The sequence below is a fragment of the Aquarana catesbeiana genome, linkage group LG05 (assembly GCF_042186555.1).
Source record: "Aquarana catesbeiana isolate 2022-GZ linkage group LG05, ASM4218655v1, whole genome shotgun sequence".
Classification (NCBI taxonomy): domain Eukaryota; kingdom Metazoa; phylum Chordata; class Amphibia; order Anura; family Ranidae; genus Aquarana; species Aquarana catesbeiana.
In genome coordinates, this window is record NC_133328.1 from 454,259,838 (window position 1) to 454,278,969 (window position 19,132).

General features: G+C 42.4%; 1 protein-coding gene across 2 annotated transcripts in view; it reads left to right on the forward strand.

The window, feature by feature from the left end:
• Nucleotides 1-19,132, forward strand: part of AFG3L2 (AFG3 like matrix AAA peptidase subunit 2) — a 65,538-nt gene that overhangs the window by 8,659 nt on the left and 37,747 nt on the right. The window contains exons 3-8 of one of the 2 annotated variants that reach the window (XM_073631311.1): nucleotides 1,298-1,366; nucleotides 4,344-4,450; nucleotides 4,762-4,914; nucleotides 15,064-15,138; nucleotides 17,265-17,389; nucleotides 18,235-18,505. In XM_073631311.1, the coding sequence (XP_073487412.1) occupies nucleotides 1,298-1,366; nucleotides 4,344-4,450; nucleotides 4,762-4,914; nucleotides 15,064-15,138; nucleotides 17,265-17,389; nucleotides 18,235-18,505 (800 nt within the window). The remainder of the gene's footprint in view (nucleotides 1-1,297; nucleotides 1,367-4,343; nucleotides 4,451-4,761; nucleotides 4,915-15,063; nucleotides 15,139-17,264; nucleotides 17,390-18,234; nucleotides 18,506-19,132) is intronic. The other variant, XM_073631312.1, reaches the window with a different exon arrangement.

Below are 19,132 nucleotides of genomic sequence, written 5' to 3' on the forward strand. Positions count from 1 at the left end.
ACAAAAACTTCAGTGTCTTTCACAGTATATTTATATATGTGTGTGTGTATGTATGTGTGTGTGTGTGTGTGTGTGTGTGTGTGTGTATATATATATATATATATATATATATATATATATATATATATATATATATATATATATATATATACCGGCCGGTAATTGAGGCCCCGGCTTTGCGGCCTTCTTCGGTAGTTCTGGAGTCCTTCTGAAATCTGGCGCCATCTTGTGCTGGCCGTTGGTATTGCAACCAGCAATGCTAATGCGAAATACCTGCCTGTTTTCACTGCCCATCTCCTTCCCAAAGTGGAGAAGAGAAGGAAGTGAATGTGGGGATAGCCTTTTTTTTTTTTTTTTCATAATAGATTTTATTTTTATTCATTTATATTTATATAAAAACTGTTTATTTTTTTCCTAATTAAAATTAATTTATTTGTTATCTCCCTGCTTGGTCCCGTTCACACGGGCTGTCTGATCAGGTTCGCCTGTCTGTTTTTCAGGCGGACCTGATCGGACCCTTAGAGCCCTTTGACACCGAGCCGCAGGGGGTGTCGGCGGTAAAGCGGCGCTATTTTTAGCGCTGCTTTAATTTCCTAATTAAAATTAATTTATTTGTTATCTCCCTGCTTGGTCCCGTTCACACGGGCTGTCTGATCAGGTTCGCCTGTCTGTTTTTCAGGCGGACCTGATCGGACCCTTAGAGCCCTTTGACACCGAGCCGCAGGGGGTGTCGGCGGTAAAGCGGCGCTATTTTTAGCGCTGCTTTACCGTCGTTTTAGTGACGCTATTCGGGCCTCTAGCAGGGCGGTCTTTTTCTGTGTAAATTTAAGATTAGTTATTTTTTATATTGAAAATAAAGCTTTGTCGGTCGTTTAAAAAAAACCTGGCTCCTAACTTTTTTAGCTGGCTCCTAGATTCCAAGCAAATTTGTCAAGCCCTGTGTATGTATATGTGTGTGTATATATGTATATATATATATATATATATGGTTAGCAATGCCCTGTTTTTTTATCATCCCCTAGAAAAAAAAGTATTGAATCCTATATGGTTTGGGGGCATTTTAATTACTTTTATTCATATAAGACCATTAGTTAGCTTTTGCTTAAAACTGAAAAACCTCTTTAAAATTTTTTCTCAAAAATAATTGTTGCATTAGCTAGTTAATCTTTTCACTTTTGCAAGTTCAGCTTAAAAGCTCTTAGCTATTCTAGACTATAATGTGTACATTTATATTGACATTTTAATGACAAAATAGTTAAAATGTGCCCACTTTAAGCAAAACATCTTAATTTTTCAGGTTTTGAAAAATACTTTCCAAATAGGAAGAATAGCAAAAAAGAAAATGATTCCAAAGTGGAGCTGAAAGGTAAAATTAATCCCTAAAAATAATGCATGAACTAGGTTTATGAATCCGTTGGGCACTTCTTTGGCTGGATGTTAATACAAACATGTTAAGTATATATTTAAAAATCATCTTCCTCCAGGTTGACTTGCAACTGTGACTGGCGGAGACATTTGATAGCAATAATTGTTTGCACAGCATTCCTAAAGGAGTTGTAAAGTCAGAAGGTTTTTTATCTTCATGCATTCTATGCATAAGGATAAAAAGCTTTCTGTGTACAGCAGTCGCCCCAGCACCCCCCAATGCTTACCTGAGCCCCCTCTCTGTCCAGTGATGTCCACGAGTGTCTCGGACGGACGCTGTGGCTCGGCTTGGGGGCCCCTATAGCAAGCTGCTTGTTGTGGGGATATTCAACAGGAAGGAGCGTCCAGGAGCACAGAAGAGGGACCCCAGAAGAGGAGGATCCAGGCTACTCTGTGCAAATCCACTCAAACAGAACAGGTAAGTATAACATGTTTGTGAAGTCTAGTTTAAAAAAAAAAAAAAATAACAATCACTTTAAAGACGAACTCTAGGCAAACCGCTAAATATATGTGAACTATTTTTCTTGCCGAAAGTTTTTAATTTAGTTTGACCAGTCGTGTACAAAAAACAGATTGCAATGATTTGGAAATCTCATAAACCCATATTTTATTCACAATAGAAAACATGTCAAATGTTTAACCACTTCAGTACCAAGTACTTTTATCCCCTTCCTGCTTAGGCCAATTTTTAGCTTTCAGCTCTGTCGTACCTTATATGACAATTGCGCGGTCATGCAACACTGTACCTATATTACATTTTTATAATTTTTTTTCGCACAAATAGAGCTTTCTTTTGGTGGTATTTATTCACCACTAGGTTTTTATTTTTTTCTAAACAAACGAAAAAAGATCAAACGTTTTGAAAAGGAAAAAAAAAACCCTTTTTCTTTGTTTCTGTTATATAATTTTGCAAAAAAGTCATTTTTCTTCTGATGGGGCGGCACTGATGAGGCAACACTGATGGGCACCGATAACCCTCCCTGATATGCTGTACTGATAACCGGCATTTGTTTACATGTTATCGGCTGTGATTGGACACAGCTGATCACATGGTAAAAAGTCTGTGTCATCGACTCTTTACCGTGATCGGTGATGCACTGTGTCCGAGGGACACAGCTCACCACCAATTCCCACGCTGCACACCCCTGTGGGTGCTCACGTGCGGCACGATGGAAAGAAGTCCTATCGCATCTAGTCAGGATGGTAAAGCCACTGCTATAGGCCAGACGGTAAGGTGTTAAACTGAGAAAATGTACCTTTTTTTTTTTTTTTTTTTAAGAAAAAAAATACGTTAATTTTGAAATTGATGGTGGAAACACCTTTCAAAAGATAAGACAGGGCAAATAAAGCTCGCAAAGTAAGTGGTACTGACAAGAAAGAGAGCTGGAAGAACATTTTGAAACCAATTATGTTAACTGGCAACAGGTCAGTAACATCATTGGATATAAAAACAGCATCTTGGAGAGTCAGAGTGTCTCAGACATAAAGATGGGCAGTGGTTCACCAATCTGTGGAAAATCTGTGTCTAAAAATTGTCAAACAATTTCAGAATAATGTTCCTAAGTGTAAACTTGCAAAGACTTTAAATAACCTCTCATTATCTACAGTACATAATATCACAAGATTCTGAGAATCCTGAGAAATCTCTGTGTATAAGGGACAAGGCTGAAACGCAATATTGGATGCCCTTGATCTTTGGGCCCTTAGATGGCACTGTAAAAAAACAGGCATGATTTTGTGATGGACATCACTGCATGGGCTCAGAAATACTTCCAAAAATCACTGTCTGTGAACACAATTTACCATGCCATCAAAAAATGTGAGGAAAAGCTGTAAATAATCTTTTTGTATGGTAGGGTATTATTGATTTCAGCAATCCAGGAAGCCACTGTAGGAGCCGCGGCCTGGATATAATTAGGAGCTATAATTTTTCTAGCTACAAACAAGGTTTTATGCAGGAATCTAATGCCCTGTACACACGGTCGAACATTGATCGGACATTCCGACAACAAAATCCATCAGATTTTTTCCGATGGATTTTGGGCCAAACTTGTTATATAATATAACTTTTTTTTTTTCACATGTGGGAAATGTGTATTTTCATCAATTTACATTATAGGAATAAATTCACCGTGCTCATTTTATGAACCATTTTTATGTGTATATCCTCTTTATCTTTTAGGCACTATTTGAATGGAGATATAATGTTTTCTTGTTCAAATATGTTGAAGAAGTCATCAGTTTCTACGGGGTATACTTATTTACTTTTCTTTTAGTGATGCACCGAGATTTCGGCTGGCGAAACGTATCGGTTGAAAATGGGGTTATCAAAGTTTTGCCGATAATGGTGCTTTAAGGTGTGTTTTTCTTGGGTCTTGTGACTCAAAAACCGCTTTAAAAACAGAACATGGGTGCATTCCCACTATGTTTTCAATGCAATTTAACGGTGAGGTGCGTTTTTGGTGCATTTTTTTTTTTTTTTTCTGACCAAAAATGCAGCAAGAGAGATTTTTAACAAAAAAAAAAAAAACGAAAGCACGATAGTGTGAAGACATACATAGAATTTAAAGGGATGCATTTTTCTTGAGCTTTTCTTGTGCTAAAGGTGCCAATAATAGCTGACAATAAATTCATTAATTTAAATTAATGATATTAATTTAAAAAGTCGAATTTAAAAATATATATTATCTTTTTAAAACTATCATTTTCAGTTTTGGCCAAGTGCATCCTGAATTTTCGGTTTCTGCACCAAAATGTTTTCATTTCGGTGCACCACTACTGTCTTTACATGACCAGAGTCTTGAAGAGTATGTGAGTGAGCAATTGTTACTAGTATGGTATTTCTATATTTTGTTACATACAAGCTTTATTTTTTGTGTGTTTGTTTTTTTTTTCCCCTTTTTAATCCCTCTGTGAAGATAATGAAGGTAGTGAAAAGCATTCCTCTGGTGGAAGCGGGGACTCTGGAGGAGGTGGCAAAAAAGGTGGGAAGAAAGATAAAGATTGGTGGTCAAGGATGTCTAAGGTGACTTCCCCTTCTTTTACTTTTAATTTTGCCTTATTGTTGCTATTTTTAAAAAAGCAAATAAAACAGCATAGTATGGGTACAAAGTAGTATGATATCCAGCGTTTTTGATAATGGAAGTAAACAAAATCTTTAAATCTTCATTTGACCCAAGTGACCCATTACTGCTGGACTTTACTGAGCACAAATCTAATAAATAATAATGGCATGTCTGCATAGAAATGTTATTGTTTTATTGACAATTTGTCTAATTTTATAGAAGCTTAGCATGTTTTGGATCTTTTGATATCTCTTGATATTTTAATTTGCAGGGGGAAATTCCTTGGGATGATAATCAGTTCCGAGCCTTTTTTCTGAGCTCTTTAGGGTTATGGATGGTTGCCACTTACTTCATCTTCTATAGGAGGACTCAAGTAGAGATCACATGGAAAGACTTTATTAACAACTACCTGTCACAAGGCCTGGTACGTAGGAAAAGAATGCCGACTGTGTGACTGGAAGAATTGTACTGTTAGCAAATTGAAATTGTAATATATTGCAGCTTGACAATCATTCGATATGGTGGCTGCATTCGTTTTCTCCCCCCCCCCCCCCCCCTTTTTTTTTTTTTTTTATTTTAAACTGGTGATCTGACCAGTAACACATCTCCTGTATTAGAGTGCCCCACTCTGGATGAATGAACATGGGCGACAGCAGCGTTGTCAGTTTGAGGGGAGGGGAGTGTTAAATGTACTAGTAGATTTAACCACTTGCCGACCGCCTCACGCAGATATACTGCGGCAGAATGGCACGGGCAGGCAAAGTAACGTATGGGTACGTTACTTGCCTCCCGCGGGCGGGGGGTCCGATCGGACGACCCCCCCCCCCCCCCCCGGTGCCCGAGGCGGTCGGCTTCTGTCCCGGAGCGATCAGAGGTGAAGGGGAGGCCATCCATTCGTGGCCACCCCCTCACGATCGCTCCCAGCCAATGACGTTCTTCCTCTGCTGCTGTAATGTAAACAGCAGCAGAGGAAGTGATGTCATCTCTCCTCGAGCCGATCTTTTCGTTCTGGTGTCCCGAGGAGAGAAGGCATCAAGTAAGTGCACCAAACACTACACGTACAGTAGAACACTCTAGGCACACATTTCACCCCCCGATCACCCCCCTGTACCCCCTGTCACAGTGACACCAATAGCAGTTTGTTTTTTTTTTGTTTTTTTTTTTTTGCATTGGTGTCAGTTTGTGACAGTTATAAGTGATAGGGCAGTTAGTGGTAGCCCCCTTTAGGTCTAGGATACCCCCCTAACCCCCCCTAATAAAGGTTAACCCCTTGATCACCCTCCGTCGCCAGTGTCACTAAGCGATCGTTTTTCTGATCGCTGCATTAGTGACACAGGTGACGCTAGTTAGGGAGGTAAGTATATAGGTTCGCCATCAGTGTTTTATAGCGACAGGGAGCCCCATATACTACCTAATAAAGGTTTTAACCCCCTGATTGCCCCCTAGTTAACCCTTTCACCAGTGATCACCGTATAACTGTTACGAGTGACGCTGGTTAGTTAGTTTATTATAGTTTCAGGGCACCTGCCGTTTATTACCTTATGAAGGTTTAACCCCCTAATCGCCCGACGGTGATAAAAGTTAAGTTTTAGGGTCAGATAGGGTCTGCATCGCCCCAGGCAGCGTCAGGTTAGTGCCAGTACCGCTAACACTCACGCACGCACCAACCATACACCTCCCTTAGTGGTATAGTATCTGAACGGATCAATATCTGATCCGATCCGATCAGATCTATACTAGCATCCCCAGCAGTTTAGGGTTCCCAAAAACACAGTGTTAGCGGGATCAGCCCAGATACCTGCTAGCACCTGCGTTTTGCCCCTCGGCCCAGCTCTGCCCAGCCCACCCAAGTGCAGTATCGATCGCTCGATCACTGTCACTTACAAACACTAAACGCACATAACTGCAGCGCTCGCAGAGTCGGGCCTGATCCCTGCGATCGCTAACAGTTTTTGTTGGTAGCGTTTTAATACAGTCGCTAACAGTCAAGAGCTTTTTTGCCTGTGAGTCTCACTAGTGTACCACTAAATGTAGAGCCCAAAATGGCAAATCGAAGGTACACTAGTGAAGAGGCCTACAAGTTTCTGAGCATGACAGATAGTGAAGAGGAAGTCACTGATCTGTCAGATTCAGGCTCAGAATACGATCCTGTAGAGGACAGCGGCTCCATGACAGATAGCTCTGACGACGGAGTTGTGGTCCCTGCCAAGGTCAGGCGTACCAGACCCCGAACTTCTTCTGTCCTTGATGTGCAAGAACCGCAGGTCCCTCATATGGAGCAGAGCAGTACTAGTGCCGCTATTCCTTCTGGTGAACTGGCATGCACTAGTGGCCTAGTACACCCTGATCGTACATCCAGCACTGCAGTAACACTTGGTGACGTGGCGAGTCCCATAAGTGCAGTTCAAGCTGGCGAGGTGGCAAGCACAAGTAGTGTCCCACTGCCACCAAGAAGACGAACACAGGCCCGTCGTGCTCATAGTGCCCTTCCTGCTGCATTCGCCAATCCGAATTGGGAGCCCACTACTTCTGCAGCACCCGTACTTCCCCCATTCACTGGCCAACCCAGCATTCAGGTGGAAACAGTTGATTTTACGTCACCGGATTTTTATTCGCTGTTTTTCACCGAAGATCTCTATAGATCTATTGTTGACCAAAGCAATTTGTACGCTGGTCAACACATCGCCACTATTCCCCAGTCCACCCTTGCCAGAGATTGGAGACAAATTACGGTCTCCGAATTTAAGATCTTTCTGGGCCTTTCCCTCAACATGGGCATAACTAAAAAGAGTGAGTTGCGGTCATATTGGTCCACTGACCCAATTCACCATATGCCCTTGTTCTCTGCCTCCATGGCCAGGGCAACAACAATGAACTCTGTCGTCCTCGTGGAGACCCTGCATACGATCGGCTCTACAAAATTCGGCCCCTCGTAAACCACTTCAACCAACGTTTTGCAGACTTGTTTACTCCCCATCAAGTTGTCTGCGTTGATGAGTCCCTGATTAAGTTTTCTGGCTGCTTGTCATTCAAACAGTACCTTCCCAGCAAGCATGCTAGATACGGGGTCAAGATGTATAAGCTCTGACAGGGCCGTAGGCTATACATGTAGTTTTATGGTTTACGAGGGCAAAGATAGTCACGTAGAGCTGACAAACTGCCCTGACTACATAGGAAGTGTTGGCAAGACAGTGTGGGACTTGGTGTCACCCTTATTAGGAAAGGGGCACCACTTGTACGTGGACAATTATTACATGAGCGTGCCAATTTTTAGTCACCTTTTTGATCAACAGATTGGAGCATGTAGCACCGTGCGACCCAATCGCCTGGGCTTTCCCCAGTGGCTTGTAGATTCCCGTCTTAGGCTGGGGGAGAGAGCCTGCTTGCAGTGTAATAATTTGCTCGCTATGAAGTGGAGGGACAATAAGAATGCTTTCGTTCTTACCTCCCTTCATGCAGACATGACGGTCCAAATTACTACGGCGGCTGGTGTTGCAGAGAAACCCCTCTGTGTCCACGAATATAACCAAAATATGGGAGGGGTGGACCTCAACGACCAGTTGTTGGCGCCGTACCTAATTGCCCGTAAGGCCAAACGCTGGTATAAAAAAAGTGTCTGTATACTTATTTCAATTGGCTTTGCTGAACGCTCATGTGCTATACAGAGCTTCAGGACGGACTGGATCCTTCCTTAAATTCCAGGAAGAGATCGTCAGAGCCCTTCTGTTTCCAGACGGTGCTCCACCTCACCTTCCCCAACCAAATGCAGTAAGCCGGCTTCATGAGAGGCATTTTCCGTATGTCCTCCCGAGTACCCCTACCCAACGAGCCCCCCAAAGAAGATGTCGTGTCTGCAGCAAGCGCGGATATAGACGTGACACCCGGTATTATTGTCCCTCCTGTCCTGACAATCCTGGTCTTTGCATTGGTGAATGTTTTGAACGCTACCACACACTAGTTGAGTATTAGCGTAGGGTACAGCACTGCACAGACTAGGCACACTGACACAGGGTCTCCCAAGATGCCATCGCATTTTGAGAGACCCGAACCTGGTACCACTTACAAAAGTTATTAGTTACAAAAAAAGTGTAAAAAAAGTAAACAAAATAAAAACACAAAAAAAATATAAAATAACAAAAATAGTTGTCGTTTTATTGTTCTCTCTCTATTCTCTCTCTATTCTGCTCTTTTTTTACTGTATTCTATTCTGCAATGTTTTATTGTTATTATGTTTTACCATGTTTGCTTTTCAGATATGCAATTTTTTTATACTTTACTGTTTACTGTGTTTTATTAACAATTTTTTTGTTTTCAGGTACGCCATTCAGCTGCAGAGCGAATTTATTTATCTTGACAGCAACAGCGTTTGCTCCCACGATACATAAAGCCGTGACTCCAGCGCTGTCGGAGGTGATTTCACCACCACAGTTGCATACTTCAGCATATATGCCGAAGCGTGGGGGCAGCAGAGGGCGGAGGAGCGATTTGCTCCTAAATTTTGTGGGAGGATCCCCCCCCATGCTTCGGCATATATATATTTTAGGCACAGGTTGCGTTTATTTTTTTACTATGTTTTTTTTGTATTTGCTTTGCAGGTATGGTAAGTCTTACTGTTATACTGTAATGTTACTTTGTTTTATTGTTAACCATCATTTGCTTAGCAGGTACGCCATTCAGTTGCAGCGTGGATTTATTTATCTTGACAGCAATAGCGTTTGCTCCCACGATACATAAAGCCGTGACTCCAGTGCTGTTGGAGGTGATTTCACCACCACAGTTACATACTTCAGCATATATGCCGAAGCGTGGTGGCAGCAGAGGGCGGAGGAGAGATTTGCGGGAGGATGCCCCCATGCTTCGGCATATATATAGGGTGCATGTATGCCCATCATTAGAAGTGGGTGGATGAAGGGAGGTATTCTCATGGTGGGCATACCCACCGATCAATCTTTTTTTTCGTTCAGCCCACAGGCTGCATGAAAAAAAGTTTACAATATATGCCCAAGGACCAGCAACGTACTGGTATGTTGCTGGACTTTGAGTGGTTATACCAGAATGATGCCTGCAGGTTTAGGTATCATTCTTTTCAGCCAGCGGTCGGCTTTCATGTAAAAGCAATCCTAGCGGCTAATTAGCCTCTAGACTGCTTTTACAAGCAGTGGGAGGGAATGCCCCCCCACCACCACCCCCACCGTCTTCCATGTTTTTCTCTGGCTCTCCTGTCCCAACAGGGAACCTGAGAATGCAGCCGGTGATTCAGCCAGCTGACCATAGAGCTGATCAGAGACCAGAGTGGCTCCAAACATCTCTATGGCCTAAGAATCCGGAAGCTACGAGCATTTCATGACTTAGACTTCGCCGGATGTAAACAGCCCCATTGGGAAATTGGGGAAAGCATTTTATCACACCGATCTTGGTGTGGTCAGATGCTTTGAGGGCAGAGGAGAGATCTAGGGTCTAATAGACCCCAATTTTTTCAAAAAAGAATACCTGTCACTACCTATTGCTATCATAGGGGATATTTACATCCCCTGAGATAACAATAAAAATGATTAAAAAAAAAATGAAAGGAACAGTTTAAAAATAAGATAAAAAAGAAAAAAAATAATAAAGAAAAAAAAAAAAAAAAAAAAACACCAAAGGCGAAAGCAAGCGTCGGTCTGGCGTCAAATGTAAACCGCAATTGCACCATGCATGTGAGGTATCACCGCGAAGGTCAGAATGTGTCAGAAAGGGCTTTGTCTTCAAGTAGTTAGAAGAGTGGGTGATGTGTGACATAAGCTTCTAAACATTGTGCATAAAATGCCAGGACAGTTCAAAACCCCCTCAAATGACCCCATTTTGGAAAGTAGACACCCCAAGCTATTTGCTGAGAGGCATGTCGAGTCCGTGGAATATTTTATATTGTGACACAAGTTGCGGGAAAAAGACACTTTTTTTTTTTTTTTTTTTTTTTTTTTGCACAAAGTTGTCACTAACTGATATATTGCTCAAACATGCCATGGGAATATATGGAATTACACCCCAAAATACATTCTGTTGCTTCTCCTGAGTACGAGGATACCACATGTGTGAGACTTTTTTTGGGAGCCTAGCCGCGTACGGGACCCCGAAAACCAAGCACCGCCTTCAGGCTTTCTAAGGGCGTAAATTTTTGATTTCACTCTTCACTGCCTATCCGTTTCGGAGGCCATGGAATGCCTAGGTGGCACAACCCCCCCCCCCCCCCCCAATGACCCTATTTTGGAAAGTAGACACCCCAAGCTATTTGCTGAGAGGTATAGTGAGTATTTTGCAGACCTCACTTTTTGTCATAAAGTTTTGAAAATTGAAAAAAGAAAAAAACATTTTTTTTTTCTTGTCTTTCTTCATTTTTAAAAACAAATCAGAGCTGCAAAATACTCGCCATGCCTCTCAGCAAATAGCTTGGGGTGTCTACTTTCCCAAAATGGGGTCGTTGAGGGGGGGGGGGGGGGGTTGTGCCATCTTGGCATTTTATGGCCTTCGAAACTGTGATAGGTAGTGACGAGTGACATAAAAAATGTACGCCCTTAGAAATCCTGAAGGCAGTGATTGGTTTTCGGGGTCCCGTACGCGGCTGGGCTCCCAAAAAGTCCCACACATGTGGTATCCCCATACTCAGGAGAAGCCGCAGAATGTATTTTGGGGTGTAATTCCACATATGCCCATGGCCTGTGTGAGCAATATATCATTTAGTGACAACTTTGTGCAAAAAAAAAAAAAAAAAGTTTGTCATTTTCCTGCAACTTGTGGCAAAATATAAAATATTCCATGGACTCAACATGCCTCTCAGCAAATAGCTTGGGGTGTCTACTTTCCAAACTGAGGTCATTTTGGGGGGGGGGGGGGGGTTGTGCCATCTTGGCATTTTATGGCCTTTAAAACTGTGATGGGTAGTGAGGAGTGAAATCAAAAATTTACACCCTTAGAAATCCTGAAGGCGGTGATTGGATTTCGGGGCCCCGTACGCAGTTAAGCTCCCAAAAAGTCCCACACATGTGGTATCCCCATACTCAGGAGAAGCAGCTGAATGTATTTTGGGGTGCAATTCCACATATGCCCATGGCCTGTGTGAGCAATATATCATTTAGTGAAAACTTTTTGTAAATTTTTTTTTTTTTTTTTTTGTCATTTATTCAATCACTTGGGACAAAAAAAATTTAATATTCAATGGGCTCAACATGCCTCTCAGCAATTTACTTGGGGTGTCTACTTTCCAAAATGGGGTCATTTGGGGGGGGGGGGTTGTACTGCCCTGCCATTTTAGCACCTCAAGAAATGACATAGGCAGTTATAAACTAAAAGCTGTGTAAATTCCAGAAAATGTACCCTAGTTTGTAGACACTATAACTTTTGCACAAACCAATAAATATACGCTTATTGACATTTTTTTTTCCAAAGACATGTGGCCGAATACATTTTGGCCTAAATGTATGACTAAAATTGAGTTTATTGGATTTTTTTTATAACAAAAAGTAGAAAATATCATTTTTTTCCGTTTATAGCGCAAAAAATAAAAATCGCTGAGGTGATCAAATACCATCAAAAGAAAGCTCTATTTTGTGGGAAGAAAAGGACGCAAATTTCGTTTGGGTACAGCATTGCATGACCGCGCAATTAGCAGTTAAAGCGACGCAGTGCCAAATTGTAAAAAGTGCTTTGGTCAGGAAGGGGGTAAATCCTTCTGGGGCTGAAGTGGTTAAATACAGTAACTAATTGAAGCCAGACTCCAGTTCACACTTTATAATTCATTGCAGCAAACCATTTTTTCCTTTTGGAATAAAGGTTTTACATTAATAAATAAAAGCTGAACATTGTAAGCACCCCTGCCAGTGTTAACCACCTCCCGCCAGGCCTATTATAATACGGCTGGGTGGGAGCGTCATTATCCTGGGAGGAGTTCATATGACGTCCTCCCACTCACGCGTCAAGTACAATCTGAAGACAGATAGTTGTACTGGGCCGACACTGGTACCGTGTGATCGCTTGACCAGTCACAGTGATCACATGTCGGTTACACAATGGCTTTTATTCATAGCGCTACATTGTGTACTATTGTGATCTCTGTGATTGGTCACAATGATCACATGGTACAGAGGCCAATCACAACTGACCTAGTACACAATGGCACATAAATGCATGACACTCATTAAAATTATTTACCATAACTGTTGTTATAATTGTTAAAATTATATTTAATTTTGTTCAGTTTCTAAAAATTGTGACAAACGTCAAACTCACCATGCCTCTTACTAAATAACTTGGATTCTACTTTTTAAAAAGGGAGTGTTTTGGGGGGTATGTGTACTGTCCTGGCATTTTAGGGCCTCAAGAAATGAGTGTGTGTGTGTAATATCTCTCTCTCTCTCTCTCTCTCTCTATCTATCTATCTATCTATCTATCTATCTATCTATCTATCTATCTATCTATCTATCTATCTATCTATCTATATATATTATTTTATATAATCTATATCTCTCTTTATTGTTTTGTGTAGACTATAACTGTCACGCAGACTAAATAATACACCTGGGCAGGAAAGGGGTGAAAGTGTTAGGGTGAATTAGTTACATGGTGTCTCATTCCTGTAAACTGATACATCTGGAAGAGAGCTTGTTCTTTTGAAAAACAGACTCGCTCTCTGGGTCACCAGATGAAAATAAAAGAAAGCCTAAAAAAAAAAACGAATGCAGCCATTGCATTTAAGAATTAGTAAGCTGAAATATAATACATGCTTGCTTTTGGGTTTAATACCGCTTTAAATAAGCCTGTTTACTTTGATTAGGAACTTATAACTGCGTTAGAGGAATGACTCGCTTCTTTATTTTCTTGTCCTATCTGCCTGCCTGCTCATAGAGAGCTGTTCTTGGTTTAAATCTGAGTCAAACCAGGGAATTCGCTAAGCTTTCTGCGCCCTTATAAAGGCACAGACAACAGTCAGGAGTGGTGAGTGCCACATGAACTGTTTCAGGTCTAGCTACACCACCTGTGCCGGTTTCTAAGGTGCAATATATAGCAGGGGTTTTTTTTTTTTACATGCTGCAGCTACAATCCGTCGCTTTGCTCCCACAGCAAAGTTGCTGTGCACCCACCGAATGCTACACATTCAAATCAATGGGAAAGTCCCCCAAATGGCCCGCAACCGCGTGCAATACATGTGGTTGCGGCACGTTTGTCAGCAAAAATCGGTTAAAACAGGCAGTGAGGAAGTAGCAGATAGCTTCCTCACTGCCTGTCAGTAGCCACTGAATCGTGAACTTAATGCGGGTCGGGCTTCAGAGGCAAGGGAGACCTAAATGCATGTCCAAAATCTACCCATAGGCCCCTTCCATGCACCTGCTCAGATGGGAATCTGTCTGCTGATCCCAGCTGAGCAGGCAGATGGCTGGTCCGTGTCCACACCACATATGCAGAACAGACACAGTGCACTCTCCTCTATTCAAATTAAAAAAGGAGACTGGTAAACACACACACACCATCCTGACTTTCACTGATCCCATGGCAGCAGCTGCAGCCAGCGAGGTGGAGGGAGGGCCGGTCAGCAGTGCTGCATGGACGGGGTGTCGTAGATCTGTGAGGAGGGTGGGAGTTGCTTTTTAGAACTGTGGCTGGATTGAATGCAATTGTCGGTGGGAAAGGCAGCGGGGAGAAGCTGACAGTTGCATCCAGCTAGGGAGATTGCTGCTGGCCGGGGGTGGGGGCAGCTCCTGTTAGGGGTGAAAGGTGTGTTGGGAAGGGGGTATTTTGGCAGCCAGGGCAGCAGGTTGGTTGGAGGGACAGAGCGCAGTAGGAGACAGGCAGGCAGGAGGAGGGCCACATTTTAGGTTAATAACTCTAAACAGTGGATTCTAATCAGCTAATCAGAATTATAGGATTGTTCAGCAGAGTCTGACCAGAGTCTGCTGATTGTTCAGCAGAGTGACCATGAGCTTAAAGCAGGACAAATGAGGTCCATACGTTCCGTAAGGACCTGGCCTGCTGCAAGCAGTACTGTAGGTCCATACGCCGTACGGCCCTGGCAGTGAGAGGGTTAAACATGCAGCTTTTTCTTAAAGTTGAATTCCAGCCTAACATTAACTACTCCTAAATGTGTCTCCTCTCCTCTTCTGCTACCTATACTGCCCAACCTGTGGCTGAAATTTTACTTTAAGAACAGAAACAGGTAAGAGTCTGCGACAAAGTTTGTTAAAATCCTTGCCATGAACACCCCAATCACCCAGAGGGGATTGTTTTTTCTTAACGCAAATGGAGTTGCTCTTTACATGCTTACCTGGTGGCAGGCCAGAAAGATGTAATTATTTGGTGAGTTTAGGTCTACTCTAATAGCTTCATAACGGAAAAACAATGGCAATTTCTACCTTCACTATCTGCATCCTTCAAAAAACGTAATTTGTATATTAATCAGATGGGTTTCTCCAATCTGTAAACCATGTTTATGTGATTACACTTGTTCAATGTTCCTTATTGGGTGTTGTTCCATACTATGTTCCCATTTGTCACTGATTGTGCAGAAATGCAATTTTATGATGTGTGTGCTTTCTGTTGTACATAGGTGGATCGACTTCAAGTGGTGAATAAGCGCTACGTACGGGTTATCCTTGCATCTCACAAGACACCTTGGGAAGGGGTAATTTTACTTTTTCGATGTGAATGTGTAAATTAATTTTGGTAAAGCAGAGTATTTAAAAATGCTTTCATCCTGCTGGATTGCTGGGAAATATCAGTATTGTAATAAAGTTATTGAAGCAGCATATCCTCACTTATGTTTTCAGAACTTCAGCACAGGAGGCACAGACTTGCAGGAAAGTCACACAGCTCACTCCTCATAGTCCTATTTTCCTGCCATTAGTGAGATCTACATTCCAGTATACACACTTCACTTTACAACATCCATGCCACCAGTGAGACCTGCACTTAAAGCAGAGTTACACCCAAAAGTGGAACTTCTGCTCATCTGTCTCTTCCCCCTCCGGTGCCACAGATGGCACCTTTCGGGGGGATGGGGGACAGGATACCTGTATCTTTGACAGGTATCCTATTCCCACTTCTGTGAGTCCGTGCCACGGCCCATGACGTCACCGTGGGCCTCCCTCCCTCCACCTCCATCTCCCTGTCGCCGGGCCAGTAGGAGAAAGGAGCAGGGGCCTCGCACATGCGCAGTAGGGTTCCTGGCGTGAAGCTGTAAGGCTACACTGCCGGGTTCCCGTACCAGCAATGGTGGTGGCAGCAGCACCTGATAGCTGATGGAAACATCAGGTGCGGTGCCGACATCGCTGGACTCCAGGATCAGTAAGTGTCCTATTATTAAAAGCCAGTAGCTGCAGTATGTGTTGGCTTTTAAATTTTTTTTTTTTTTTTTTTTTTTTTTTTTTTGGGTCGGACCTCCGCTTTTAAGAACACATACCTCACTGTCCAGTATCTATGCCATCAGTGGGTCTGCACACAGGCATGCATACCTTCTTTCTCGGTGTACATGCCAACAGTGAGACATGCATTCCAGCATACATGCCTCCATTCTTCCTCCTTTTTCACATTTGCATCATCTGCTACAGGTACTGTGATGGTTTGCACCTGCTCTTCACAGCTTAGGTTTTAAGTTATTACTAAAACCAGTAATAATTTAATGCAGAAGCAATTATTTAATAAGATAAAGAGTAGATACATTTATATAGTCTTACAGATACAACCGGTCATTTGAGGGTAACCATAATGCTTATGCGGCCCACGATCAAATTGAGTTTGACACCCCTGGTCTACAGTATCTATGCCACCAGTGAGCCTGCCCTCCAGCACACTATACCTCCCTTCCGACACACTTCATTTATTTTAATTTTGTTATACTAGTAATGGCGGTGATCAGCGACTTATAGCGGGACTGCGTTATTGCAGCGGACACTTTTGACACTTTGTGGGAACCAGTGACACTAATACAGTGATCAGTGCTAAAAGTATAGACGGTCACTGTACTAATGACACTGGCTGGGAAGGGGTTAAACATCTAGGGCAATCAAAGTGGTAACTGTGCCTAACCAGTGTTTTTGTGTAAACTGTGTGGTGCTTTTACTAAGGGAACTGATGGATTTTATTCCCTGCTTTGCAGGGACACAAAATCCATCGCTTTCCCCTGTCAGAACGGAGCTCTGTCCCGTATCTCTGCCCAAGGATCGGTGGGTGTTGGCGGACATCCATTATCTGGGAACCTGCAGATCAGCTTTTGCTGTGAGTAATCGAAGCAGAAGCGATGCGCGCCCCCTAGACAGAAGTGCAGAATCATGTGTATAGATTCTGCACAGAACAGCCGCCCTGTAGCAGTATATCTGCTATGGAGCGGTGGGGATGTGAATAAAGACAAACTGCAGCTTTGACCAAAGTAGAATGATGCCCTTCCTTGTAGGTGTAGGATGATTATATACCTCCTGAAGCCTGGCCTAAAAACTGCCAGAGATTCTATCACCCCTGTGCTGCCTTGTTGCTAGGATGGTGCTGAGAAACCTCCAGCTGTTCCTATTCACCTCCACCATCGCAGTAGGCTTCAGTCAGGCTTTGTGAGGTACATAAATGACCTACACCTATAGCATGGGCATTATTTACAGTTTGTTTTTAACTACAGACACCCCTTATCTGCATATGCAGTTTTTAAGTAAAAGTAGACTGTGCCTTTAAGTCTAGCAAGGTCCATTCTGTTAGGATTAAAGGGGCAAGATCTGTTCAGTTGGTGATATGTTGTACTTTTGTTTTTGTTTCTATTTATAGAATACTGTCTGGTTTAATATTGGCAGTGTGGACACTTTTGAGAGGAATTTGGAAACAGTACAGCAAGAGCTTGGAATAGAACCAGAGAAGCGAGTACCTGTGGTGTACAAAATTGAGGGTGATGGGTAAGCTTAACGACTAGTTTTCATGCTGCTTTTATTTTTCTGGTTTCAAACAGATTACCCCCTGCCACTGCTACTGATTGATGGAGGCATTCCTACCCAGGATCTCCACTAACTGGGAAAATGCTTTCCTATTTGGTACACTGAGTCTATTGGTAGATTGCAAATTGTGATTCTTTTGCAGCTGGAGCCAAGCAATATATACATACATTTTTGCTCAGCACAATCCTGTGTGAAGTTCCACTAGGGTTTCGATGGTTTTGCCAAAGCATTTTTGTGACCTGACAGTTTTGTTTTTTTACTCCCCATCCACGCCATGACCAGGCTATTGTTTCTGCAACTTCTTTTACTGTTCTCATATCCTGCCAGTACTTCCCCTAAGAATTTCTTCAAAAGTGGCATCCTTCAGCTACAATCTACATTACTGATGTCTAATAACTGGTCCAAAGGTTAGTACTGTGATAAACGCCTTGCGTCCACAAGTGAGGTCTCAAATTTGACCCATTATTACTGTACCTTACACAGGACAGCAAAAAAGCTTTTTGAAAGCACTAAATGCTTCTCATATTAAAGATTTCCACTAGATGATCCAAACAGACCATTTCTTTGAACCTGCGTGATCCTGACCTGCATAATTTCTGGGTGGGGAAAACCCTCTCCGTAGATGAGCGTTCATGAATATCCTCACAGCCTCCTAAAGACTTTTGGCCCAGAGAGCAATCTCCCTCTGCCTTCATTCATTGCAATGTTTAATTAATTTAGTTGGAGTAATCATGCAGTTACTGATCGAATGTGTTTCTTGATAGCAGAGATTTTAGGTTTAATTTATTTATTTATTTTATTTCTAGAACCTTTCTTCTGAATATGCTTCCAACTGTCCTCATCCTTGGCATACTTTACTTCATCATGAGAAGGGGACCTGCTGGTACAAGAGGAGGTCGAGGTATGGGGGGGCTCTTCTCTGTCGGAGAGACAACTGCTAAAATACTCAAGGATGAAATTGACGTCAAGTTCAAGGATGTGGCAGGATGTGAGGAGGCAAAACTTGAGATTATGGAATTTGTAAATTTCCTTAAAAATCCAAAACAATATCAAGATCTAGGGGCAAAAATACCAAAGGTAATGTAGTGAATTAAGTTTTTTTTTCTCCTTATGGTTTTAATTTATAGAAATTTGCATAATTTCATATATGGTTCCTCAAAATTACCGTACTTATCGGCGTATAACACACACTTACCCCCCCCTCCTATTCCTGCTGTCTCTGAGGGAAGAAGAGTGCTGAGCGCCGCTGGATTATACACAACCGTGATTTTCTGTGTACCCGGCACTCAGTCACGCAAGTCCTGCCTCCTGGCCAGCATTGGACCACTGTTCTGTCCATCACAGTAGGCGGGACAGTGTGTGACTGATCACCGGGTACACAGGAGATCGCGGCGCTGTGTAATTCGGCACTGGTAAGGCTGCAGATAGGCAATGTGCAGGCTGCATTCATTTGCAATAGTGAGGCTGCAGATGGGCAATTTTTAGGTTGCAGATGGTCAGTGAAGAGGCTATTGATAAGCTGTATTATTGGGCAATGTGCAGACTGCATTCATTTGCACTGGTGAGGCTGCATGTGACCCTTATTTTGCTTTAAAGTTTTTTCTGTTTTTTTTGTTCCTGAAACTTACCTCTTAAAATGAAGGTGCTTGTTATATGCTGATAAATATGGTATATAATTTGTACGTTTTATTCTTATACCTTACA